The sequence below is a fragment of the Schizosaccharomyces japonicus genome, assembly GCF_000149845.2.
Source record: "Schizosaccharomyces japonicus yFS275 unplaced genomic scaffold supercont5.2, whole genome shotgun sequence".
Taxonomy (NCBI): Eukaryota; Fungi; Ascomycota; class Schizosaccharomycetes; order Schizosaccharomycetales; family Schizosaccharomycetaceae; genus Schizosaccharomyces; species Schizosaccharomyces japonicus.
In genome coordinates, this window is record NW_011627861.1 from 1,680,600 (window position 1) to 1,704,783 (window position 24,184).

At 43.8% G+C, this 24,184-nt stretch overlaps 10 protein-coding genes across 10 annotated transcripts; 4 read left to right on the forward strand and 6 right to left on the reverse strand.

The window, feature by feature from the left end:
- The first annotated feature begins 877 nt into the window (after positions 1–877).
- On the forward strand, positions 878–5,894 carry SJAG_03705 (Rho1 guanine nucleotide exchange factor 1). The gene has a single exon (XM_002174804.2). It carries the CDS (start codon positions 1,134–1,136, stop codon positions 5,001–5,003), a length of 3,870 nt encoding a protein of 1,289 aa, XP_002174840.1. The 5' UTR covers positions 878–1,133; the 3' UTR covers positions 5,004–5,894.
- SJAG_03706 (RNA-binding protein Snd1) lies at positions 5,118–8,050 on the reverse strand. The gene has a single exon (XM_002174805.2). The coding sequence runs from the start codon at positions 7,817–7,819 to the stop codon at positions 5,204–5,206; it is 2,616 nt and encodes an 871-aa protein (XP_002174841.1). The 5' UTR covers positions 7,820–8,050; the 3' UTR covers positions 5,118–5,203.
- A 749-nt stretch (positions 8,051–8,799) lies between these two features.
- Positions 8,800–10,866, forward strand: SJAG_03708 (uridine kinase/uracil phosphoribosyltransferase). Its single transcript, XM_002174807.2, has 2 exons — positions 8,800–10,253; positions 10,322–10,866. The coding sequence occupies exons 1-2, from the start codon at positions 9,288–9,290 to the stop codon at positions 10,727–10,729; spliced, it is 1,374 nt and encodes a 457-aa protein (XP_002174843.2). The 5' UTR covers positions 8,800–9,287; the 3' UTR covers positions 10,730–10,866.
- SJAG_03709 (AGC/YANK protein kinase Ppk33) lies at positions 10,856–12,275 on the reverse strand. Its single transcript, XM_002174808.2, has one exon. The coding sequence runs from the start codon at positions 11,933–11,935 to the stop codon at positions 10,949–10,951; it is 987 nt and encodes a 328-aa protein (XP_002174844.1). The 5' UTR covers positions 11,936–12,275; the 3' UTR covers positions 10,856–10,948.
- Positions 12,276–12,406: 131 nt separating this feature from the next.
- On the forward strand, positions 12,407–13,980 carry SJAG_03710 (Mdm10/Mdm12/Mmm1 complex subunit Mdm12). The gene has a single exon (XM_002174809.2). The coding sequence runs from the start codon at positions 12,869–12,871 to the stop codon at positions 13,697–13,699; it is 831 nt and encodes a 276-aa protein (XP_002174845.1). The 5' UTR covers positions 12,407–12,868; the 3' UTR covers positions 13,700–13,980.
- A 306-nt stretch (positions 13,981–14,286) lies between these two features.
- On the forward strand, positions 14,287–14,891 carry SJAG_03711 (splicing factor Cwf7; the record flags this gene model as incomplete). The annotated part of the gene is made up of 2 exons (XM_002174810.2): positions 14,287–14,314; positions 14,353–14,891. The coding sequence occupies 2 exons, from the start codon at positions 14,287–14,289 to the stop codon at positions 14,889–14,891; spliced, it is 567 nt and encodes a 188-aa protein (XP_002174846.2).
- A 122-nt stretch (positions 14,892–15,013) lies between these two features.
- On the reverse strand, positions 15,014–17,093 carry SJAG_03712 (methylenetetrahydrofolate reductase Met9). The gene has a single exon (XM_002174811.2). The coding sequence runs from the start codon at positions 16,973–16,975 to the stop codon at positions 15,158–15,160; it is 1,818 nt and encodes a 605-aa protein (XP_002174847.1). The 5' UTR covers positions 16,976–17,093; the 3' UTR covers positions 15,014–15,157.
- A 269-nt stretch (positions 17,094–17,362) lies between these two features.
- On the reverse strand, positions 17,363–18,971 carry SJAG_03713 (rRNA methyltransferase Rrp8). Its single transcript, XM_002174812.2, has one exon. The coding sequence runs from the start codon at positions 18,565–18,567 to the stop codon at positions 17,614–17,616; it is 954 nt and encodes a 317-aa protein (XP_002174848.1). The 5' UTR covers positions 18,568–18,971; the 3' UTR covers positions 17,363–17,613.
- Positions 18,912–20,131, reverse strand: SJAG_03714 (phosphoglycerate mutase family protein). The gene has a single exon (XM_002174813.2). The coding sequence runs from the start codon at positions 19,699–19,701 to the stop codon at positions 19,045–19,047; it is 657 nt and encodes a 218-aa protein (XP_002174849.1). The 5' UTR covers positions 19,702–20,131; the 3' UTR covers positions 18,912–19,044.
- Positions 20,065–24,025, reverse strand: SJAG_03715 (3-hydroxy-3-methylglutaryl-CoA reductase Hmg1). The gene has a single exon (XM_002174814.2). It carries the CDS (start codon positions 23,437–23,439, stop codon positions 20,257–20,259), a length of 3,183 nt encoding a protein of 1,060 aa, XP_002174850.2. The 5' UTR covers positions 23,440–24,025; the 3' UTR covers positions 20,065–20,256.
- Between the last annotated feature and the right edge of the window lie 159 nt (positions 24,026–24,184).

A 24,184-nucleotide genomic window follows, 5' to 3' on the forward strand; every position in this document is an offset into this window, starting at 1 on the left:
AAAAATGCACATTTAAAACGAAAAAAGCAGAAGTATTAGAAAAACACAAAAGAAAAAAAAAAAACAAATTCAAAAACTACCGTTAACTGAAAGTCAAATAGGGTAGCAGTAATAGTATAGCCTTTGAGAGTTCAAAGAAAAGAAGAATTAGACATAAAATAACAGAGAGATAGCAATGGATTGAGGCTTAACGTCTTGGACAACAGTAGAACACTTGAATTACCAAGGATGTGTTTTTCAAATCATTTAACACCAAAAGCTGGATCACAAGCAAAGATTCTTCACTACTAGGAACTTAGTTCGTTACAATAATTGACAGCGAAGTCAATGATCCAAATAAGAGGATAGATTCGAAAGCTCAAATGTACCAAATGCAAAGTCTTAAGTCGTCAAGGGACCGAGGATTAAAGGGATATTAAGAAGACACCAAGTCCTAGTGCCGAATGAGAGAACGTAATCAACAGATAGAACTGGTACCGCGGTAAGGGTCAAGTCAATTAAACTAAATGTTGTTGCTGGTGTGGAATAGTGTCAAATGGTGGTGGTGTTTGGGATGTTACTTCTGACAAACTTTATACTCATCTGTTAGGGTACATGGGCAATATATACTAATTACGTCGTACATCAGCAAATTACATGAATCCGTGATTGCATTCTTTCAACAATCGGTCATTATAGGATTGGTTCTCGTTTATCAATCAGTCCCAATTGAGAATCGTACAGGGGGTTGCCTAGTAACAGTCGTTAATCTTCATGGGGTGTGAAAGGCGGAATGACCTAACCTCCACGTGCTTATCATGTGACAAATAAACTTTGTTCCGCAATACAATAAGCGAACCTTAATTTTGGTGTCCATCAATTTCGATCGCTGACCAGGGGAAAGGGGTCAAAACGACGTGCCCACTGCATCGCACCCGGAGCCGCAATATAGCTTATTCTATTCGATACCTACATCTTTTAGAAGATATTCTCTTTCTTTTCTTTATCTTTTGTTTCTCTTAATTGGCTCAGAGCAAGATACTGTTTAAAAAAACGCCGAGTTCTAACGAACACCACACCTGGACAGAGCCATCCACTTAGTGAAGAATTGCTGTCTATTCTATGCTTTATCTTGCGACAGGTAGGCTTTTATAATGAGTTATTACTCGTACGAAGCTCCGGAGCATTCGGATGGCAACCATGCATACAAGGCGATTTTTGGAACAACAAGGCGTTCCGTCTCCCATAACTATGTGAACAATACACCTCCTAGTGAAGATCCCACGTCGAACAACCCTCCGACTGTTCAGCGGATGCTCAGGAAGCCTCTAAGTGCTGGCACGGACAACGGTTTAGCAACGGCACCTAACGTGTGTCCTCCACAGTTTACGGGTGCCCCGGAGCAGCTCATGGAAGCACCATTTGCTTTACCGGCACCGTCATCCCAACCGTATGCTTCTCAGCGTAATGCTCGAGTGTTTTCTCCGTCGTTAAATTCGACGGAAAAATCCTCTGAAATCAGTATTTTCTCCGCCGCGGGAACGGGACATAATTACCTGAACGATTTCTCGCCCTTTGATCCATCCGCGGGGGAATTCGAAACTGGCTCATACAAGCATCATTCATACACTTCCAGCGAAGCCAGTGGTCCATTCATTGCTTCTAAACCAAACTTAAATCCATTTTCAAACACCGCTTACACGAACAGGCTTTCTGGTGAAAGTAGAAGTCGTTTGAGTAACTCCAGCGAACTGTATTTTGATTCTCCGCGTGACAGTTCTGCATCTTCCTCTACCAGTCCACTTGGCAAGGTTGCCGCAGTGCCTGCATCAGTGTTTCAACAGCCAGATCCCGTACCTCGAACGGGTTCAAGCGTCTCTGCAACAACTACGTTAAATTCGCAGACGGTTATTAGTTCGTCTCCCTCGCGTTACAATGCTTCTCTGAGTGACGTTCCGACTGAAGCGACGATTACAACGTCAATACCTTTGTCCAAGTTCCGTCCTGGCTTCAATACGTACCAGGGCTCTTTGGGAGCTGCTCGTGGCAGTTTGGACTATCAATCAACGCGAAACCATTCATTTGATGCAGCGACTCTTTCTCGGATTCGAGGTCAGCGTGATCAGGATGGCGTTCCTCTTTCGCAATCCATTTCGTCTATGTCAATAAGTTCTGTACCCTCAAAGACTGCTCCTGTACAGAAACGCAAATCAGAGCTCACAACCCAGCTTGCTCCCGCACGTTCTCCCAGGCTAAGGCGTCATCGGGCATATCCTGCAATTTTGTCAGACGTTGCTTATGATTTTATTTCACGGTTACAATTGGGTGACAGAATAAAAAATGGTGTTGTCTATACAAATGCTTTTACGGGAGAACACGCTGTCTCAGTTCTTCTTCGTATCACTCGTACAGCTGATCGAAATTTGGCCTTGCTAGTCGGTCGTGCTTTGGATGCACAGAAAATGTTTCATGATGTTACTTATGACCATCGTCTGCGTGATTCTTTTCGTGAGGTGTATCAATTGAGTGATCCTGCTTTCAACAATGGCTACATCCCCTCTGAAGTTTCTTCTATCAACGAGAAAGGCCAACTTGAAACCCAGGCTGAGACTATGAATACTGAAAGGAAGCTTCCAATTGGTGTCTTCACTATCTTGACAAACTGTTATTCTCCTACCTGTGTGCGCTCCGAGCCCTGCTACTCCGCTACTTGTCCCTGGAGAGTTGAACAACAGCAGCGTATGTATGCGAAAATGCGGGCGAAGTTTCAGCTGGAACTCAGTCAGTCTTCATCTGTTGCTTTTGACGACAAGGAACAGAAACTTTGGATTTATAGTGTTCCCAAAGAGATTGCTGATAGCGTCAGCGAAAGGGAAAAGAAGAGACAAGAGGTCATTTGTGAAGTTATCTACACTGAACGCGACTTTGTTAAAGATCTTGAATACCTACGTGATTACTGGATTAAACCCCTATATGCCTCTAATTGCATCCCTGAAGCAAAGAAAGAAAAGTTTATTCGTACCGTTTTCCTAAATGCTTTAGAGGTCCATTCTGTGAATTCAAAACTCGCAGAAGCCTTGACTGTCCGTCAAAATAAGGAGCCCGTTGTACAACGCGTTGCTGATATATTTTTGGAATTTGTACCTCGTTTTGAACCTTTTATTCGCTATGGCGCTGGTCAGCTTTACGGAAAATATGAGTTTGAGACCGAGAAAGCTAATAATCCGGCCTTTGCAAAGTTTGTATATGAAACAGAGCGACTTAAAGAGTCTCGCAAGTTGGAATTAAACGGTTATCTCACCAAGCCAACAACCCGTCTGGCTCGATATCCTCTTTTGTTGAGTGCTGTATTGAAGTATACTGATAGTGAGAATTCCGATACTCAAGATATACCGAAGGTTATTGAACTAATCAAGGAGTTCTTGACTCGATTGAATGTCGAAAGTGGAAAGGCGGAAAACCGCTTCAATCTCATGCAACTTAACAAACAGCTCTTATTTAAACCAGGCGAACATTACGAGCTTCATCTACTGGACGACAATCGTCAATTAATTTTCAAGGGTCCGCTGAAAAAGAAGAACGCTGGATCTGCCTCTTTTGAATCAAGTAGTGATGTTCACTTGTTCCTTTTTGATAATGCACTTCTTCTTGTTAAACCCAAAACTGTTTCCAAGAGACAGTTCTTTAAAGTTCATCAGAGGCCCATGTCTTTGATGTTTTTGCGGTTCTCGCTCATTGATGATTCCGGAAACAAAATGCCTACTTCTAAAAAGTATTTGCTTCAAAGTCCCTTGAAAGCTACAGCGCATATTGGACGCCCTGCGAACAAAATGTACCCTTTCAACTTGCAACTTCTAGGAAAAAAGGGTTACGAAGTGACATTGTACGCTAGCACCGAAGTTGGAAGAGATAAATGGCAAGAACATATCGAAAGGCAGCAACAGGCAATCTTTAAAAAGAGTCAGTGGTTTGAATCAACTGTCGTATGCAGAGACTTCTTTTCGGTATCAGATCGCGTAAACGCCATCGGTGTCTATGATGGTGGACGACGCCTGCTATTTGGTACAGATACCGGTATATATCTTTCTACGCGCAAACCACACAGTATGATTTTGGTTCAACCTATACGCATTCTCTCTTTACCTAACGTTTCTCAACTGGAAGTCATTGAAGAGTACAATCTTTTACTCCTTCTTTCCGATAAAGTCTTATACTCGTATTCTCTTTCGTGGATTTCTACTGAGGTTGGCCAAGCACCTCGTAAGCCAAAAAAGATATCTGGACATACAAGCTTTTTCAAAGTTGGTATTTGTCTTGGAAAGGTTTTGGTTTGTATTGTTAAGAGTTCAACTTTAAGCACAACTATAAAAGTGCTGGAACCAGTGCAACAACTTGCACGGACATCGAAGCAGGCAGGTTTGAAGAAGTTGCTTGCTGTGTCACAGGACCCTTTACGTGTTTTAAAGGAGCTATATATGCCAACGGAGTCTACCTCTATTCACTTTTTGAAGAATAAACTGTGTGTTGGCTGTACACGGGGATTTGAGGTCGTGAGTCTCGACAATCTCGAAACACAGTCGCTTCTTGATCCGGCAGATACGTCTCTTGAGTTCGTCGAACGGAGAGAGAATATCAAGCCTATAGCAATCTACCGAATGAATGGTGGAGAATTCCTTCTATGTTACTCTGAGTTTGCCTTCTATGTCAACCGTAATGGCTGGCGGTCAAGACCAACTTGGTTTGTTGTTTGGGAAGGTTGTCCCCAAAAGTTTGCGTTGTCCTATCCATATATCCTTGCCTTTGAACCCTCTTTCATTGAAGTCCGCCATGTTGAAACAGCCAAACTTGTTCATGTCATTACCGGCTATAACATTCGACTGCTAGCAGATGGACGGGGAAAGCTCGGAGAAGGGGGAGAGATTTTCTATGCCACTGATGAACGCACTGAGAACGGTGACACGAGTGTGATTTGTGCTCTGCAGCTTGTGGACAAGAACCTGAAGCTAAAGACATCTAATACTTAATTCCGGAGCAGGTTCCCGTTGCCAACTATCCACAGACATATTTTTTGATAATAAGCATACAAAATTCATTTGGGGTACATTGGACGAGGGAATAATACCTAAAAAAAAACAATATTCCTGAAAGACGGCTGTGCAATGATAGGCAATTTTTTGCTTCTATTAATAAACCATAATTTTCTATTCTGTTTACTTAGACATAACTAATCCTCATAATCAAGGGGGTCGCCGTAGGTCCACATACCGATATGCGAACGACGAGCGTTTTCCTGCAATTCAGTCAAAGCCTCTAAGAGCGCGGGATCGCCAAGAATAGAGCGCTTTTTCTTTGGCAGAAGACTAGCAACACCTTCTTCAACCAGCTGTGCATTAATTGATTGCTCAAAATCGGAGCCCACTTGAGGATCAATAAGTGTAACAGAAAGGACGTTATTGTTTTCACCATCAATACAAGCGACAAACTGTTTGTTGGCAGTAAGTTTATGTAAAGTGGCTTTAGCATCATCAGCATAGTCCGAACCAGTAGAAGGGAATTGAACAAACGTAAGAGTGGCAGTGTGCGCTTGAGGTTTCAGGACACGGTAATTTTCGGGCAAAGAAAAAAGATTCTTAAAGGGAATCTGCTCAACACTTCCGTAATCATAGAGCACCACATCAGCGATGTTGTTGTCGCGATCACAACGAAGAATGCGTGCTCTGTACATAGCGTTATCATAGGAGGAGAGGGCGGCAATGTTAGCACCAACCTTGATTTGGCCATCAAGAGATTGTGCATTTGCCTTGTAGGCAGCCAAAGATTTCATGAGTCCCTCCAATTGTTTCACCTCGTCACCAACAATCTGGAAAGAAAACTTGCCTTCATCTCCGATATCACTCAACACGACATCAACATAGGTCTTACCCTTTGAAGCAGTGTCAGTGTCGGTAGTCTTCACGGTTTGCTTTTCGGTAGGCTCAACGTAGTTCTCCCAAAGACCGATTCTCTGAGCCTTAGCCCGTTGTTCAGCCTCATCATAGACAGTTCTTTGAACATTAGATTGATTAGGGTATCCTTGCGACCAAGCCAAACCCTTTTCAAGAAGAACTTCAGCAATGCTGTCGTTCCGAGAAGTGTAAATGTTTCCGATAAAGCATCCACTGTTATCGACACTGAGAATCTCTAACTCTACATCCTTTTGAAGAAGAGGCTTCGAGACGTTGTAGGCCTCTTCACCACAGCGTTCGCTGTTTTCAGTTTTGTTATAACGAGGAGTACGAATACCGGCACAAGCAATTGCAAAGTTACAGTTCTCCTTTTGGGAGTAGCATCTGAAACGGGAACCGCTAACAACGAACTCAATGACCGCAGACAGGCGCTTGCTCTTTTGCAAAGAAGGAAGGTACTGACGAGAACGAACCACCGACTCTGATGCGTTGACTGGTTCCTTCAATGCAGACTTCTTGCCAGACCACATACCCTTCTTAGCTTGTTGGGCTCTAGCCTCGGTTTCAAGCAGATGGTCATAAAGGGGAGAACGGTCCAAGTCTTCACGACGATGGCGCACAACCGATGCGTAACCGTTTTCCACCACCAACATAGCGGCATTCGTTCCGTCAGGGAGCGTCACAGTGCATGCGTCAACAGGAGGAAGACCATTTTGTCCAGGGCGGACAAAGTCGGTGGACACGGTAACCTGTTTACCAATGAGCTTCTTTCTCAGAAATTCCCGAGCCTCAAGCTGGTAAGAGGACTCTTTCTCAACGGCGGGACGAGGATGACGAACGCTGCTGAGTTGAATACGCTTCTCAGTACCATCCGCCTTGGCAATCTCCAAACTGTCGGAAGAAATCACGCGGGTAACAACCGCTTCGTAGTCGTTGGCATTACTCTTGTCCATTGCAGTGTTTACAAAGGAAGCGTCTTTCCACATACCCTTGTTCTCGACCTTTGCTTGACGCTCAATTTGTCTAAGCTTGCCCATGGCATCGGCACCGAGAATGGAGCCATGATAGTCAGCAACGCGAGCCAAACCAGCAGACAAAAGAACAGTTGCGATGTTGCCAGCAGGGTGCAGAACTCTTCCAATGAAAGTAATGTTGTTAGGAGCAAGACCCAAGAGCTCAACGATTACATTACGCTGAAGCAAACGGCTCTCGACAAAAGACTTCGCAGCATCGCCAAAAGGCTCGGCTTCAGTCTCGTTGTTTCCGTACCGCTTAGAGCGAGGGCAACGGACACCAGCCAAAGCAAGAGTGATGAACTGATGTTGCTTAGGCTTCATCAGCAGGCGAACACGGAAGTTGTCTCCATCGCGAACTTGAGTAATGATGGCGTTGATCTTCTCGGTCTTGTGTGCTTGCAAGTAAGCAGCAGGCTTCAAGGGGTCCGTTTGGGACGTGTTGACTGCGGCATTTGCAGGACCCCAGATGCCAAGTTTCTTGTGCTGGGCAACCTCTTCCGCCTTTTGAAGGATTGCATGGTAAGAATCGGGACCATCATCACGCTTACGAGCTTCTGGACGCAGCTTGGCTAAACCAGCATCGAGCAATGCCGTTGTGAGGTCCTCTCCTTTGAAGGAAATGCGTCCATACTCTCTCTGCGTCGATGGAACAATGTATGAGATCGTCAACTGTACGGGCTTTCCCACAATAGCCTTACGGACAAAGTCCTGTGCCTCGAAAGCGAAGGGATCGTCACCTTCACGCTTAAAACGAGGGCATTCGATATAAGCTAACGATACAGTGCGTTCCAGAATTTGGTTTGGGCTTTTTTTAACAAGCACATTCAGAGTATCGCCGCTAACTGCACTTTTAACAAAAACAGATCCGAGAGTACTCATTAGATAAATTTCCAGCTATGAAAAGGGGTATAGGAGATGCAAAAAAGGGTTACGTTTTTTTGTACGGAGTGGAGTGGGGTGTGGAAAGGTGAGGTTGGAGCATAGTGAGAACAAACTACAAATCCTTCAGTAAAGATTTTAGCTATACTAGATTAAGGCTGAGGGAATGTTAAAGGCGGAGAACCCTTAATAACTGGGAAGAGGGGAGAGCGGAAGAGGAGAAGAGGAGAAGGGGAGAAGGGAGGGGAACAGCAAGCGTATCCAGGCATGTCTGTGTAGTAAGAAATGCATTCCTCTGGATGTTCCATCGATACCAATGTAGTTACGAGTAACTCTCGACAAACTATGTTGAGTAACTGTTTGTCTTGTTGTTTATACTGCGGTTACTTATGATCTCCGTCAATGGATTTATTGGATTTAGGATTAAATAGATACGTGATTTCATGATTTGCTTTAGAGTCAACGGGTATATTTTAGTTTCTTAGACCTGCTTACTGTTCATAAAACACCCTGTTCTGAGTTGCATTGGCCTTTTTCCTCTATGTTATATATATATATATATATATCTAAATGCTACTATCCTCCTCCTCCAGCACCTGTTTTACAGCAACAATTGTATTGTCTTTTACCTCTTCTATGGCTGTCTGCATTAGCACGGGCTTTCAGTCGTAGCCAGTCGCAGGTGGTATAGTCGACTCTGTTTACTACCGGCCAACACAGAGAAAGATTTTGGTGGTACAGTAGTAGCAACTTCGTTCTCACCAGCAGTCCCGTGTTCGATCCACGAGCGAACCATTTTACATATTTCTTCAGCTATCGCTTTTCTGGAGCTGTTTACTCGTTAAATTTGATGCATTTTCCCTTGTATAGACGATAGTGTTACGTTTATCCCTTCTTCTAATCGAAAAATCTACAATTACTCAAACGCGGTTCTACCGCGGTAAACGACTAAATAGTATGAATAAAAGATGTTTCTGCTCATTGATAGCAATCGTAGTATCCAGGCGTACTGTCTTCTTTCAGCTTGCTAATTCTCGTCGTAAACTCTATTCTTTTATTTGTCTTTCGTTCTTTCTCGATTACCCAGCAAGTTTTGGTTATCGAGAGAGAATTCTTTGTTCTCTTATTCCAACTCTTTCTCCTTCTCTTTATAGCTCGAGCTGGAATTCTGTTTGTCACAATAACTTATTTATTTTCCTGCTTTTTTGCTCGGCAAGCATATATCTGCTGTGTTGTTCTGTCTTTTTCACATACCATAAGCTACAGGAATCCAACAAAACAAGGGACAGGGTAATATCTATTTGATTATTTATTCTACGTCGGTGATTATATTGCTTAACAGGGTGTGTATTTTAATTGTTTTGCGGCAAACAGGAGCACTTTCATTTCTTTAAGAAACGTTCGGGTTTTGACTGGGCGAACAAACGAAAATCCAAATTTACATTTTCATAGAAAGAACGGTTCCTTGATGAGTTCTATGACTTCCTTGAGCTCTATGAGTACGAATGCTGTGACATATCAGCCTCCGTGGAGAAGAATTCGCTTCGTCGGAATTGCTGGTCCATCAGGAAGTGGAAAAACTTCTGTAGCTCAGTCAATTGTTAAGTCTTTAAACCAGCCGAATGTTGTTATCCTGTCCCTTGATTCCTTTTACAAGCCTCTGACCCCTGAACAGCGTCAGCAGGCGCTGCAAAACAACTATGATTTTGACAAACCCGAGTCTATTGACTGGGATTTGCTTTATGAGAAGCTTGTCGAGATCAAAGCTGGTCGGAAGGTTGAGATTCCTGTGTACAGTTTCATTGAGCACAATCGCTTAAATGAGACCATTACTGTGTATGGAGCTAGCATCATTATTGTTGAGGGAATTTTTGCTTTATTTAATGAAAATATCCGCAGCCTATTTGATGTTTCCATCTTCCTGGACACAGACCCGGACGTTTGTTTGTCCCGCAGATTAAGTCGAGACATTACCTACAGAGGTCGTGACATACTGGGTGTGCTGCAGCAGTATTCTCGCTTCGTGAAGCCTAGTTATGACACGTATGTTCGTACGCAAGCCAAGTATACGGACATTATCGTTCCTCGCGGTCGCGACAACAAGACTGCCTTGAATATGGTGTACAACTATATTATTCGAACACTGTCGCACCAAAGCTCTGGCCATATGCGCAACTTGAGTACGTTGCAGGCAATGGCGCCTACGATCAACGACATAACTTTGAATATCATTGAGTTACGAAAGACGCCCGAACTCGAAGCTATCAAGACAATTTTGTTAGACAAATCTACGGACTCTGACTCTGTACAATTCTATCTTAGTCGTATTGGTTCTATGTTGATGAGTCTTATGAGCGATTGTTTGGCGTTCGAAGAAACAGAAGTGACGCTGCACAGTGGCTCCAAGTGGACTGGTCTGAAACTGGCCAAACAGGTGAGTAGAGGAGAAAAAAAAAGACGACATCTTGTTTCGTTTTAATGGCTTCAACTAATAATTTACAGATTTGCGGTGTTTCCATTCTGCGGTCAGGAGGCACCTTGGAAGCAGCTCTTCTGAGACAGTACACAGATGTGAGAATGGGCAAGATTCTCGTACAAATTCATGGTGAGACTGGTGAGCCGAGCTTGAAGTTCTACAAATTCCCGCATGGTATTGCTGCCATGGATGTTGTCCTTATGGCGGCCGCCCTGCGTGATGAAGCGAATGTGCTTATGGCACTTCAGGTGCTCGTAGATTTCGGTGTTCCGCAAGAGAGCATTATTCTTGTGGTTTATGTTTCGTTGGTTGAGAGTATCAAAACCTTATCCTTGGTATTCCCCAAAATCACTATTGTCACTGCTTTCGTAGAGCCTAGTGCTGAGCGTTGTTTCTCAATGCTCGATATCGAGGGTGTTTACTTTGGTTGTTAGAGAGATATTTCTTGCACTCGTACTGTAGAAGGAAAAAATATATGATGTACATAGTTTTATAATAGTCAATGAGACTTGCATATGGTCTTCTTTGTTTGCACATTGGCGAGGAACATATAATATTAACGTACTTGAGCTACATCAGCTAGGAGGTTTAGAGGTAAGGGAGGGATCAATGAGGGAAATGTATAGTATGTACCAGAGGAGAGGATGCTAGTTCTAAATGTACGCCTCCAGCTCCAATATCGGATCAGCATTTAGCTTCGTTTGGCAAGGGCGGTAGAGAGGCGGGATTTTGCATTGGTTAAGGTCGGATAGTGGGAAGTTATGGAAGAACGAGTGCTGAAAAACGTCGGCAGGATGATGACCCAAACGCTGTTTCGAATTCGCTCGAAGGAACTTCTTTGCGGCATCCTCAGCTTCGTTCGACATTGCGTCTTTGGAAAACTTCGGCACAAACATTTGCTCGATGTCTGGGAGCATTTTTTGTCGTTCCTGTTCGTCCTTCTGCATCCAGTCGTAAGCGGCAGAACCGTCAAACGGCCTTTCCTGATGAAAGCACTCGTACATTACCACTCCTAGCGACCACCAATCCGCTTCAAAGCTGCATTGCTGAAAAAAAAAGAACTCGGGTGCCATGTAAGCAGGTGTGCCGGCAACACCTGTTGCAACGGGTTGTTCTGGATCAACTTTTTGAGCCACATTAAAGTCGGCCAAATGACAGTGACCGAGATGGTCCAGTAAAATGTTATCTGGTTTTATATCCCGATGGATTATGTTTCGAGAATGAATGTACAAAATGGCGGCAGCAATCTCTGCGAGCCAAAATTGCAGCACACGTTCTTCAAATCGATGCTGTGAAATGTGGTATCGTAAATCACCACCGCTCATTAAGTCCGTAATAATATACACACTGTTGTTATCCTCAAAGCTGTCTCTCAACTGACAGACAAGCGGGTTTGACAGTTCCCGTAAGATTTCACATTCCCTTCTCAGCTTAACCATCTGTTTTGGAGACTTTTCCTTTTTCACAATCTTTTTTAAAGCAAACTTCTCCTTCGTTCCCTTGTGTTTAATAATCCGAACAGTGCCCCAGGTACCCTTTCCGATAACTTGCCGTTCCTTAAAGTTCGACAATTGCCAACTGTCACTTCCATTTCCATTTTCTTCACCGGAAGATGTCTGAACAGAATGAGAAACACCCATAGAGTGAAGAATAACTATGTAAATACAATATAAAACAATTATGGAATGATATACCTCAAAGTCGGTTGAGAGAGTGAGGAGTTTCCAAGACAGTATTTCTGCGAATATATCGATCCTAGGGTACCCACTGTTCTTTGTCTGAGTAGCTCTTTCCGTCCTTTTGTTCCAGCGCAAATCCCTGCCCCTACCAGTAACAAGCTGCTGCTGCTGGACTGAAAGAACTAGAAGACCGACCTCCCCTCTCAAATCCCCGCCCAGAGATTAAGAACACCGACTAGTGGGAAACCGAACTGGTGAGGGGTTTGTTGACCGAAAAGTCACCGACATGGGGAGACTGGAACAACACCAAAAAGGCACGGTGAAGCCGGAGAAGTTGCGGACACCATCCGGTGATTTAGAATCTCACCGAAGCGTCTCCGAACTATCGGAAATCTTTTTCTCTAGGTAAAGTCCGGGAAGCCGAAAAGTTCACCGGTTATGAAATCCGGTTCCAGGAGTTGGATAACAATAACGAAAACGGAATTGGCCGGTAGTGTTTTAGAAATTTGAGCAGAGAGGATGTGTGAATGAACACGAACCGTTGAACTGTCTAACTTTCTGTTTATCGCTGTGCGTGTTTTGTAAAAACAATTGTCCCTTTTTCAAAGCTTGAGGAAATTCTCCTTCAAGCTACGCTTATACTTGATAACACCTTCTTAACGGATTTTCTATTGTTATTTTTTTTTGGATTTGCTGAAACGGATCATCTTGATATTTCATTCAAATTACAGAACAACGAGAAACGAGTTTCTGAGTGTTAAGTGGAAATTATTCTTAGGGACTATTAGTATTCATCGACCGAAATCGCAAACAACTGATCGTACGTGTAACAACCCGTGATACCAATCACAAGCATTAGTACCTATCTCCAATTTGTCTTGTCTTATTCTTCAAATGTCAATTGATATTCAATGGAACTTGTTGGATGAACAGATTGCAGAAAAGCTAAGGGCTAAGCTGGACACAAAAATTGCAAAGCTTTCGTTGCCTCGGTACATTCAAGATTTACATATCACGAGTTTTGACTTTGGTACAAGTGTGCCGGACGTTACGATACAAGACATTTGTGATCCTGATCCCCGGCTGTATGAGGAGACTCTTTATTCAGACGATAGTTCTTCGTTGGACGATGAAGAGTCAGACAGGGAAGAGGAAAATATGACCGAACTGCCTCCATACGGAGCTACTGAAAACGGAGTTCACAAAAAGGATTCTACAGACGTAAACATGAATCACACACAGACATCGAATCAACAATCTCCGCAAAACATCGCCGAGTCTAACATCCACAAGTCGGTTCCCAACTCTGCGGAAACACCTTCGTTTCTGAGAAATTCGATTGGAGACGTGCAGATCATTGCTCATGTCCAGTACAGCGGAAACATGACAATGTCCATGGAAGCATGTTTAGCCGTAAACTACCCGAGCAAGGATTTCGCTATGCTCCCGTTTACACTTCAACTTAGCGATATTGTTCTAGATGGGACTCTTGTAGTAGCGCTCATTGCATCTCATGTCCACGTCTGCTTTGTAGACACACTTGAACACAATCGTGGTGACGTGCAGTCTTCGATCATTAAAAATATCCGCGTGGACAGTGTTGTCGGAGAACCAAACAAGCAAGTCTTAAAGAATGTTGCCAAAGTTGAGAAGTTCGTCGTTCAAAAAATATGTCAAATTGTGGAAGATGAATTTGTATGGCCAAGTTACTTTACTCTTTATTAAGAAAATGTCTGCATGAAGGTTGTATCATTACTGTTTTGAGAGTTGTATTCGTTTTCTCATTCCCATTCTCGTTTTTTTTTCCTCGTTTAGAATCATATTATATCTCTTATTTATCCTTTGATAAGAATAAGAAAGTTATTCTACTTCCATTACATTCATCCATGAAATAGTCTCGGTTCGACTTCTGCAATTGCAATACCTTGAAAGAATTAAGTCTCATCCTTGTTATTTGTTTATTCCTCCCGTATTCCAAAAAGCTCCAACTTCATCTGAGATCCTCTCTTAACTAGTCCATTCCCCTCCAAAAACAAGGACATTTGTACATTTTAGAACTGTTTTTTCGTCAATCTTTCGGTTTCTTTTTATCTCAGGGCCGTTCCCTTGTTTATTTTCCTTTTTTTTGCTGTATTTTCCTTCTTTAAGATTTTTTTTATTTTGTGCGATATCTACGTTTTGACGAAAGGCCTTGTCTTTCCAACAATAAAAAAAAGAAATCTACGCGTTTTTCCTTCTGCTAGAATCTCGTTCAAAACGTACGAATATTTTCATTTTCAAATCTTCATCAACTCTCTCCTCAAAAAAGTGACATGCAATCCTCATTAAGCTCTTTACCTTGTACGATACAACAAAAAGGTATTATGCTAACTAAACAGATCATGACAAACCTTTATCACAGGAAGACCGGCGAAGAGCCATGCGTATAGTTGAAGAAGAAGCATTACTATCCACCGGTCAAAACAATGTTGATGAACGAATAATTCCACTACCACCCTCGTCAATACTTTCTGAAAGAATGCAAGCTTGCGTAGCCAATGCTGGAAAAGGAGAACATATACGGGCAATTGACTTACAGCGTTACACTCGACCGAGTGCACCCGGCACTCCGAACGCTCTTCTTCAAGCAGCCATAGCTTCAGAAATGCTTATCACAAGAGCTGACAATTTGGAGCTTGGATTCGAGTGCTCGGAAGCCGCTTGGAAGCATTGCATAGCACAATCAAAAGCACATTTGTACTGGCTCGAAAACTGTTTATACATGGCCAATAGAGAAGTTCGACAGTGCAACAAGGCGCGAAAACTGCATCACACTGCTGCGGGTCAGGAACTCGATGCTTTGGAAAAAAAAATTGGCTCTGCATTCCGGAACTCAATACACACAAACCTGGCCGTCTCTCAAATCAACAGACCGTAGCTTTAATCTATCATCTCCTCGCCAATTACAATGTACACAGACACAGCCGTATTTCAAACACTATACATTACACCAACTGTAATTAAAACAGTACCAGAAGTAAAGGTATTTTTTTGACCCTAGAGATGCTAAAACTGTTGAAGCTTTTTGAAAAGTCATACCCATCATAAAACACTATTATGGAGTTAATCCAATGAAACAAAAAAAGAGGGACAAGATGTAGGCGGAAAGATGTTGTTGCGGTTGAACGAACGGATTAGATATTTTTAGTGAGAGAAGAACTCGGGATGCAATTCGCGCAAAGGTTTGACTTGTTCGAGGAAGCGGAAAAGTGTGTCCTTGGCGCGGAAATCATTATCGACAATTACACAGAGTTTCCATTCTTTAACAATATTCGTCAGAAGTTTGAAAGGAGCAGATGTACTGGAATGGGCCTTCGCCCATGACAGACCAAGACTGTAAGCCTCATCTTTCCAAGCAAGGAACGAAGCCGACTCTACCACGGTGGGTTGGATTACTTCGCTATTGGGGAAAACACCCCAAGTAACAGCACTGGGCACGTCTAATTCGCCATTTGTTTCAAGACTGCCCTCGTAATCAGTGATGTAGTACTGTACAGTTTTAAAAGAAGGAATAACTTCCAGTAAGCTCTTCACTTGATCTGGATGCATGAAGAACTCAAGATAAGCTTTTTGGAAAACATAACCATGTGCAGGACCCCAACCAAAAAGAGGATCAGTACTTGGGGCAGCGCAAACGGGGGGTTGTGAGTTGATGGTCAGTATACCTTGACGGTTCAATTCGGCTAACTTATCAGCAATAATAGCACTCTCGCCGCTCAGTGGAATGTCACTCCAAGGAAGACAAGCGAGTTTACGCTCACAGTACGCGGCAAACACATTGCCCAAATCACGGATGTTTTCAGGTGAACCCCAAAGAGCACGAATTTCTGCGTCTGTTTGCTTCAAACCATGATGCTTGGGATCAAACTCGCCAAAAGCAGGACTGCGAGAGTCACCCCAACGACCGTTTGGGAATTCATCCCACTGTTCTGTTCGCGAAATAAAACTCTGTGAACGTGTCTTCCAGAACATTGGGCGTACGGTTTCGTTCGGCCGAGGGTTGTCAAGGAATTGAAGTTGTGAAGGAGAACGGATGTGCGAGGTAAGTTCGTTTTTTGGAGTCTCAATATATTGATTAAGGAGGCCCATCTTCTCAATAATCATTTTTGTGGCTTTTTCCAAGTTCATTGTGTAGAAATGCAAGCGGGTAATTCCGTTGTCGACGAGTTTTTGACACATCTCGGCCATGAGTTCAGAGCCCTTCTCGCGAACCAGAGCATCATCGTCCTTCAAAGGTTCCAAAGCATCAATGAAGTGCTGAGGAATACGAACACCGCTCCACTCGCAGCGTCGATTGAACGTTGACCAAGACTGGATGGGCATGATTCCAGGGAAGATGGGAATAGTAATACCCGCAGCACGAACACGCTTGACCCAGTCGACAAAGTTCTCAGCGTCGTAAAACATTTGTGTAACGATGAACGAGGCACCCTCGTCAACCTTGATTTTGAGATGCTTGATAGTAGCGTCAATGTCGTCTCCTGGGGCGTATCCCTCCGGATAACCAGCGACACCGATACAAAACTCATCACCGTATTTCTTGCGAATATGCCGAACCAAATCGCATGCATATTCAAATCCACCCTCAAGAGCGGTCCATTCCGACTCATGCTTGACCGGATCACCCCGAAGAGCAAGAATGTTACGACAGCCGACCTTGTAAGCACGTTCCAAGGCCTCGTCAATCTGCTTCGTGGCCATGTTTGTGCAGGTAAGATGCATACACGTATCCAAACCATAGTCTGACTGGGTAACTTTAACGATTACGGGTGTCAGATCAGACGAACTACCACCTGCACCCCAAGTGACATCTACAAATGTTGGATGTCCCCAGTCTCTCATCCGTTCAATACGATTGTACAGGTTGACAACACCCGTACTCGTTTTCGGGGGAAAGTACTCATAACTCCAAGTAACTCGGTCTCTGTACTCGGGCAGCTGCAACTTGTCCGTAATCTTCATATTGCAAACAAGCGGTCTCCGTCTCTTCTGGTGCTCTCAACTTGAGGCAGTGATCCAAGTGGTGGTAGGTAGAGGGCAAGTTCGTCCGGGCGGTTTTTTCCTGCTTTTTCATCCTCGCGTCAGACACCATTTAAACGAGAAATAAAGTTTCGCTTAGCCGCATTTCGGGAAGGGTGATGCTTTAAATAACAAATCTGCGCAAATCCTGACATGGCTGCGACAGGCTTGCGACTATAGTAGCCGTAACAGGTTGCCGTCATTGGATGCTGCTATAACAGGAAACACAGTAACGTGCAGTGCGTGAATGGCGCACAGACTGGTCAAAAGTCGCTTGGTGAGGGACGAAATTGATAGCGGCAGGATTGCGGTTCACAGAGTCCAGTTCAGTTTGACTTATTCCACATATATTTGTCTAAATAATAAAACCGTTCCCAAAGTAGAAATACAATTAAAAAAAATAAAAATAAAAGAAGAATAAAAGAAGAATAGAAAAGTAGAATAGAATAGAAAAGAAATATCATATCCGAATATAACAAATGCCGAACAAAACCATCAGGTCTTGTTTGATCACAGGATATCGAGTTTTGGATACAGACACTAATGAGTTCAAATCTTCATCTGTGCTCACCGGGACCAGGTTATCTCCTTTTATAAATACAAGGGTTTAAAAGCACAGGTAAAGTATCTGTCTCACCTTGCTCGACACGCCGGAACTGGAACAGAGTGAACATCTTGTTCTCCTCATACATATGCTCCAACTCAAACCCGACTTTTGTAAGCTCTTCACCAAAAACTTTTCCGCGCTTATCCGTAAACCGACTTTTGATTTCGGCCACCCAAAGCTCGCCGTCAGGTTTGAGTACTCGGTGTGCTTCACGAAGAAAAGTATCCAAATTCGTTCCCATAAGACTCAGGCAGAATATAGCAACGTCCATCGTCCCTGCTTCCAATGGTAAATGAGCAATATCAGCAGCCGTCACCCGTTCGTTATGGGCAACCAAGTCGAAACTAGAGACGTGTATATGCTTCATTGAAGCGCATTCAAGTGCAATTTTTGCGTCTCCACACCCTAGATCGGCAATGTAGACATCTCGTTTTTTGTCTTCAAAAAACTGTTCTTTGATAAAGCCAATGAATATATCTACTGGATTCTCGGGCCAAGATTCCACTTGGTGTCGGAAACCAGTGTGATAAGTATGGAACATTTCGGGATGTTCCGAGAAAAGCTTTACAGCATCTGCACTATCCGTGGTGTACAGTTTTTCGTTGATCCAGCGAAAAGCAGCACCATCAAGTTTTTCTTTCATTTTCTGCTGAAGGGATGTCAGCTTTGGCCGTTTTGGAGGGGCCGTCTTTGTCGACTTTGCCAATTTCACATCAGCATCATTTTTCCCTGGTTTCTTTTCATCTGGCTTTCGACCGTTGGACTTCTTTTTTCCAAGAGACTTCTCTTGGGCTGTGTTCGTCGATTTCTCCTCAGAATTGTTTGATCTTTTCCGTTTTTGTGGTCTTTTTTTCGAAGCATTGTTTTTTCCCTGTTTTTTCGAAGTAGCGGGAGATGCAGTTTTTATATCCCAACTGACATTGAACATTTTTGCTGTTTAGATGTTGTGGTATAAACAACCCAAAGCAGAGATAATAAACAAATTTTTAAACAAGGAAAAACTACCTAAGTACCAAAACCTATTGTGTCCAATAACAAATCCCAGAATAAACCAAAACCTATCACTCAGTCAGCAATTCCCTCTTCACCAGGGGAAGCCAAGTGAATGTTTGTTAATGCGTAGAGGCCTTTTTGGAGGAGTCCTTCTCAAAAGTCACCACCAAATAATGCTACGACACGAATAAGATCGGATGGAAGTAATAGAAAACGTTACTTTAAAATGCGAGGTTCTTCACGATATGGAGATGTTTTCATACTATTCTCTCTTCTTTAGCCACTTTCTTATTTATTACGTTTTAGCTCGATTTTGTTCATAAATATATAATTTAAATTTACCATCATAAATTCACTTACAACAATTCTTTTTGGATTTTGGAAAACATGGCTTGTTACAAATTTTTTTTCTCTAAACTTTTTTGTTGAAGTCATTATTCTGAACAAGTTGGTAACCGTCTATTTTGCTGCCCCGTAACGTATAAAACTCGTGTTCACACGGAGTAAATGATTCTTCTTTAGGTGGGGCATCCAAATTGTCAGTAGGCTTCTGCTTTCCCTGAAGCAAACGTATAACAGAGTCGTGAGTAACAACAATTATGTTCTTCTGAGGTAGAGCTGCCAGGTATTCAAAGAGAATTCGCGCTCTAAGGACACTCATTTCAAAGTTTGAAGCATTGATACCCCTTTTCCCCGGGAACGGAGTGTTGTGGCACGCGGAATAATCATAATTAGGAAACTCTTGTTCCAGCTGTTCAACGTCTGAGCCGACATTGTTGCTCTTGCAGTCCTGCAAAAGTGGAAGAACTTGAACGGGTATCGTAGGATTCTTATGCAGGTAATCTTGCAGTGCAATTGTTAAAGTTTGTAAAACGTCACGCATTGGAGAACACAGAATTAAGTCAATTTGCAAATGTTCATCGTCCAAGTGCTTCCTCAACCGTTCACACTGTCTTCGTCCATGTTCTGTCAGCAATGGGTCATGAAGCAGATGTCCCTTCTTCTCACGAGGGATCTCTCCATGACGAATAAACATAATGTTCTTAAAACCAGCTAGCTCGGAACTCATTGTTTACCGAAAAAAATAGCTTGATGTGGAATGCTATTGTATCTCATTTATATCCAATAAGTACTAAGTGGATATATATCTAATTTGCCGCATCCTACATCAGTGGTATGCAACCATGACTCACCGACTCTGTCGCCTATACCGTATCCAGTAGACCATATTCCAGCATACCCAAGCCAGTAACTGTACTTAAGAGTTGCCATCTAAAGACGACCAATGCCTATTAGCGCAGAAGAATCAATATACGACGCCCATGGTCTAATGCTAGCAAACACTAAATGCCAAGACACGCTCTCCGAGCGTCAACTATTAGTAATAGTTCACCATAATTATTTTTAGCCTAAACTCTAGCATGCCACGTCTTAATGGAGAAGACGTACATTTGTCAAGAGATATTTTCATTATATTCTAGTCCATAACAAAGTTTACGTGTAATGGTTCCTAGCGTGATGCCGAAAGTCACAGCTGGTACTGCTTGGATAAGAGCCGAGGGGAATAATACTAATGCTTTTTTCTTTCTTTTTTTTTTGGAGCCTCCAGCACACCGAACAAAGATTAGTTTTTGGCAGGCTGTCTGGCACGATTAATGGCCGAGAGCAAATCAACAGGCGGCTGTTTATTCGCAGAAGTTCCAGCAACGGGTGTATTCAGGGCACTACGATTTAAACCAATGTGCGATTTAACCAAGTGACCACTAGCAAGTGCAGAGCAAAGAGAAAGCTCACCAGCCATAACGCCAGCAGCAACAATCCGTGCCAATTGACGGGCATTGCTACCGGGATTTGTGGGATGAGGACCACGGACACCTAACAGATCCAACATTGCAGCTTGTGGCTCAAGCACAGTACCACCTCCGATGGTACCGACTTCGATGGAAGGCATAGATACACTGATACGGAGATTGCCATTAACGTTGTCCATCAATGTAATACAGTTGCTACTTTCCACATTCTGAGCAGGATCCTGTCCGGTAGCGAGGAAAATGGCCGTGACAAGGTTGGCAGCGTGGGCATTGAAGCCACCCACACAACCAGCCATAGCACTACCAATCAAGTTCTTGTTGATGTTCAGTTGCACCAAATCATCGACAGTTGTCTTCAAAATAGACTCAACAGCCTTAGCCGGAACAATAGCCTCAGCGACAACACTCTTTCCACGACCCTCAATCCAGTTAATAGCAGCCGGCTTTTTATCCGTGCAATAATTTCCAGAAACACTGACAACCTTCATATCCTCGAAACCGGCCTCATTACACATAACAGCAAGGGCATGCTCAACACCCTTGGAAATCATGTTCATACCCATGGCGTCACCAGTGCTAGTACAGAAACGAACGTAAAGACGAGTGCCCGCCAGAGCGGTCTTAAGGTGCTGCAACCGGGCAAATCTACTCGTCGAGTTGAATGCATTCTTAACCACCTCCTGTCCTTCAGGACTGTCAAGCCACATCTTGGCGAAACCAGCTCTAGACAAAGTAGGGAATGTAATGCAAGGACCACGAGCCATCTCATCGCGAGTAAGGATAGTAGTAGCACCGCCGCCAGCATTGATAGCCTTGCAACCACGCATGGCAGAAGCGACAAGAGCACCCTCCGTAGTAGCAAGAGGAATGTAGTACGACTTTCCATCAATAATAAGAGGACCAGCAACACCGAGAGGAAGGGGCATGTAACCAATAACATTTTCACAACAAGCGTTCAAGACTCGAGCGTAATCAAAATTGTACACAGGAATAGCGGACGTTTCCAACGTTTTCGTAGACGAAGTTCTAGAAACGGCAATGCGTCTGATGTACACAGCGCGCTCCAAATCTTTCAGAACCTTTTCCAAAGCATACAGAGGAATTTTTTTAGCAAGAACGAGTGAAACAATCTCCTCATCATTCAGCTCGGAGACCTTTCCGCCCTTATACAGCTCAACACACTCCGTCAAGGGACGGACAACCACATCCTTAGGATCCGTGACGGGAGGTGCGGCCGAAGGCGTGGAAACGTGGATGCGCTTAACCACCTCGACAATCTTCTCCTTGGTTTTGGCCGGCTTGTTACTGTTGTTACTCTTTTGAATGTAAACTCTGGCGACGTTCAGCAAGTACACATTAGCAGCGATACTGAAAGCGAAACCAATCATGAACCACTTTGGCAAAACCGTGCCAGTGAACAAACGGTAAATGTCCTTCAAGACACTATAGGACTCGCTTTTGGTTGCAGGAGGAGGTGCTTGACAGATGATGGGAGGAAGAAAACGTACACGGGTAGCATGTTCATGCACCTGAGCGGGAAGCTTAGCTAAAACGCTTTGGAAAGCGTTCTGCTTAAAGAAATTGACCGTAACATCAAGGTTGTATGTAGACAAAGGCATGCACTGGTTGGAGTTGGACAAGTTTTTGTAAGAGGGGAAAGACACAGAACACAACTTGAACAAATTGATGCCAACAAAGCCGATCAACAAAACCGTACGGATAGACGCAATGCAACGCTTGATCGAAAATCCCTTCTCGACGTTACTCTTCGTTTGTTGCTCGCTTGAGCGAACGACACTAGTCGCAGTAGACTCAGAAAAGCCCTCCTCGACCAAAGCCTTGTGCAAGTTGGAACTGACCTTGAAACGACGGAGCTCAAGCTTGAGCGTGAGGAAAGAGACGAAAAACGTAACGTTGAGCAACATCTCGATGACAAGAACGGTAGTGAAGAAAGCGAATTGATTGACACCAAAATTCACGTAAGAGAACACACCCAAAACCAGCATACTCACTCCAAAATGGCGCAACAAAGGCTTGGTAGCCCTGGAGCAGGCCTTAGCAACTTCCTCGTGCAAGGGATTGGTGGACTTGATAGAGCATTCGGGTATGACAGCACGAGCAAGAGACAGTGGTTTCTCAAAACCAATTGCGTTAACAATGAATGGAACAGCCTCGACAACGGAGTAGAAATCAACATGGCCGCCAATAACCTGCTGGCAAGAAATAGCCAACTGAATAGCAATCATCACACACAGTAAGGCACTGACGGAAAGCCAAATGCGCGAACCGAGACGACGCATGTTTGTGAGAAGAGAGATAATGGACACGATCATGCAAACGTAGGCAGTACCCACAAGAACAAGCTCGGTCGTGGAAGCATGGCTAGCGAGTTTAAAGACATGCATCCAAGCGTTACCGAGGAATCGCAAGGTCCACGTCAAGGAGAAGGTGTGCTTCTGAATTGCTGGGAGGAGACGTTGCAAAAGCAAGTCGGAAATCGAGGGCGTCTCTTCAACGACCTTTTGTGCCGACTTTATGGGCATGACTGTGTTGAGCAAAGACATATTGGAGGTACCAAGCTTGACATAGCTATCACGGCCAGAGGTGAAGGACTCGGCAGAAGCGTTTACGTGTGTTTCCAAAAAGCCCATAGAAAAAGTCGTTTCCTGGCCGGCGGGACGGAACACTTCGATGAGACCGTAGTCGACCTGGTTCTCGTTGTCCGTCTCAAATACAAGCTCCCAGTTTTGCGCGCCTGTTTCAGAGTCGAACGATGACTCGGCCACAAGGTAAGGAGCAGGCTCACCCTTGTTTTTCGGGAGTCTGTCAAACAGGTTCCATTGCTCTAGTGTCCGTGCCAGAGCCGGTAATTCCTGGCGGGTGATTGTGTCGAAGAACGAAACGTAAGAAAACGCTGCAAGAATAAATACCGTGACGATTACCTGGATAGGGTAACGGGCAGCACAGCGATATAACATATTTGGATTATCTTTCATATCGTTTCCTTCAAATTCTCATTACTTTCGTTGTTCGTTCAATACTGATAATATACAGCAGACACACTGAGAGTGATTTTCTCCGGGAGACCAAACACAGCAGACGGTGTCCAGCGATTTAAAATACAGATTCCCGGACAGAAGAAGATGTCCTGTAGCTCCTACGCGAAATTACAGAGCCAGTACTTGTTTCGTTTTTACAAAACAGAGACGAGCAAAACAGCAACCAATCCAAAATGACTGCAATGCACTAGAGAATCCAAATCAACACCCTAGATCCGTGTGGTGACTCAACTTTCTTATTAAACCAGCGATAGACGATGGAGCACCTGCAAAGACTACGCTGTCAGAATAAACCTACGCCGACAGATATTAAGTAGACAGTTACCGTAAGAAGAACCAAATAACACAACTGTCGGTGATGGACGGTTATGTCTGTCTATTTATTAAGCACCAGCCTCGAAATAACAGGAGGGAGACAAGGTAGGGGTAGGAGAGTCAACTGTGTTAAGGAGTGGGTAAGGCGTAAAGTAGAGTATATAATGTGTGGCTTCCCCCCTGTGAACTTCACCACCAAGAAACAAAGTGTGGGGAAGAAGGGTAAGCGTGTGTGGGTTATTGGGCACAAAAGGAAGTAATCGTATGGAGGAAAAGGGATTGGTTAAGTGTGTTCCGTCAACCGTCGGAATGGAGCGTCAGACGGACGATGGCGGTGATGATGTTGCTACGCCCGGTCGTCTGCCGT

Excerpts from the sequence above, each read along its gene's own strand:
- SJAG_03705 (XM_002174804.2), top strand. The coding sequence starts at position 1,134 with ATGAGTTATTACTCGTACGAAGCTCCGGAGCATTCGGATGGCAACCAT.
- SJAG_03706 (XM_002174805.2), bottom strand. The coding sequence starts at position 7,819 with ATGAGTACTCTCGGATCTGTTTTTGTTAAAAGTGCAGTTAGCGGCGAT.
- SJAG_03708 (XM_002174807.2), top strand. The coding sequence starts at position 9,288 with ATGAGTTCTATGACTTCCTTGAGCTCTATGAGTACGAATGCTGTGACA. Across the intron at positions 10,254-10,321 it reads GTCTGAAACTGGCCAAACAG|ATTTGCGGTGTTTCCATTCT; the intron begins GTGAGTAGAGGA and ends AATAATTTACAG.
- SJAG_03709 (XM_002174808.2), bottom strand. The coding sequence starts at position 11,935 with ATGGGTGTTTCTCATTCTGTTCAGACATCTTCCGGTGAAGAAAATGGA.
- SJAG_03710 (XM_002174809.2), top strand. The coding sequence starts at position 12,869 with ATGTCAATTGATATTCAATGGAACTTGTTGGATGAACAGATTGCAGAA.
- SJAG_03712 (XM_002174811.2), bottom strand. The coding sequence starts at position 16,975 with ATGAAGATTACGGACAAGTTGCAGCTGCCCGAGTACAGAGACCGAGTT.
- SJAG_03713 (XM_002174812.2), bottom strand. The coding sequence starts at position 18,567 with ATGTTCAATGTCAGTTGGGATATAAAAACTGCATCTCCCGCTACTTCG.
- SJAG_03714 (XM_002174813.2), bottom strand. The coding sequence starts at position 19,701 with ATGAGTTCCGAGCTAGCTGGTTTTAAGAACATTATGTTTATTCGTCAT.
- SJAG_03715 (XM_002174814.2), bottom strand. The coding sequence starts at position 23,439 with ATGAAAGATAATCCAAATATGTTATATCGCTGTGCTGCCCGTTACCCT.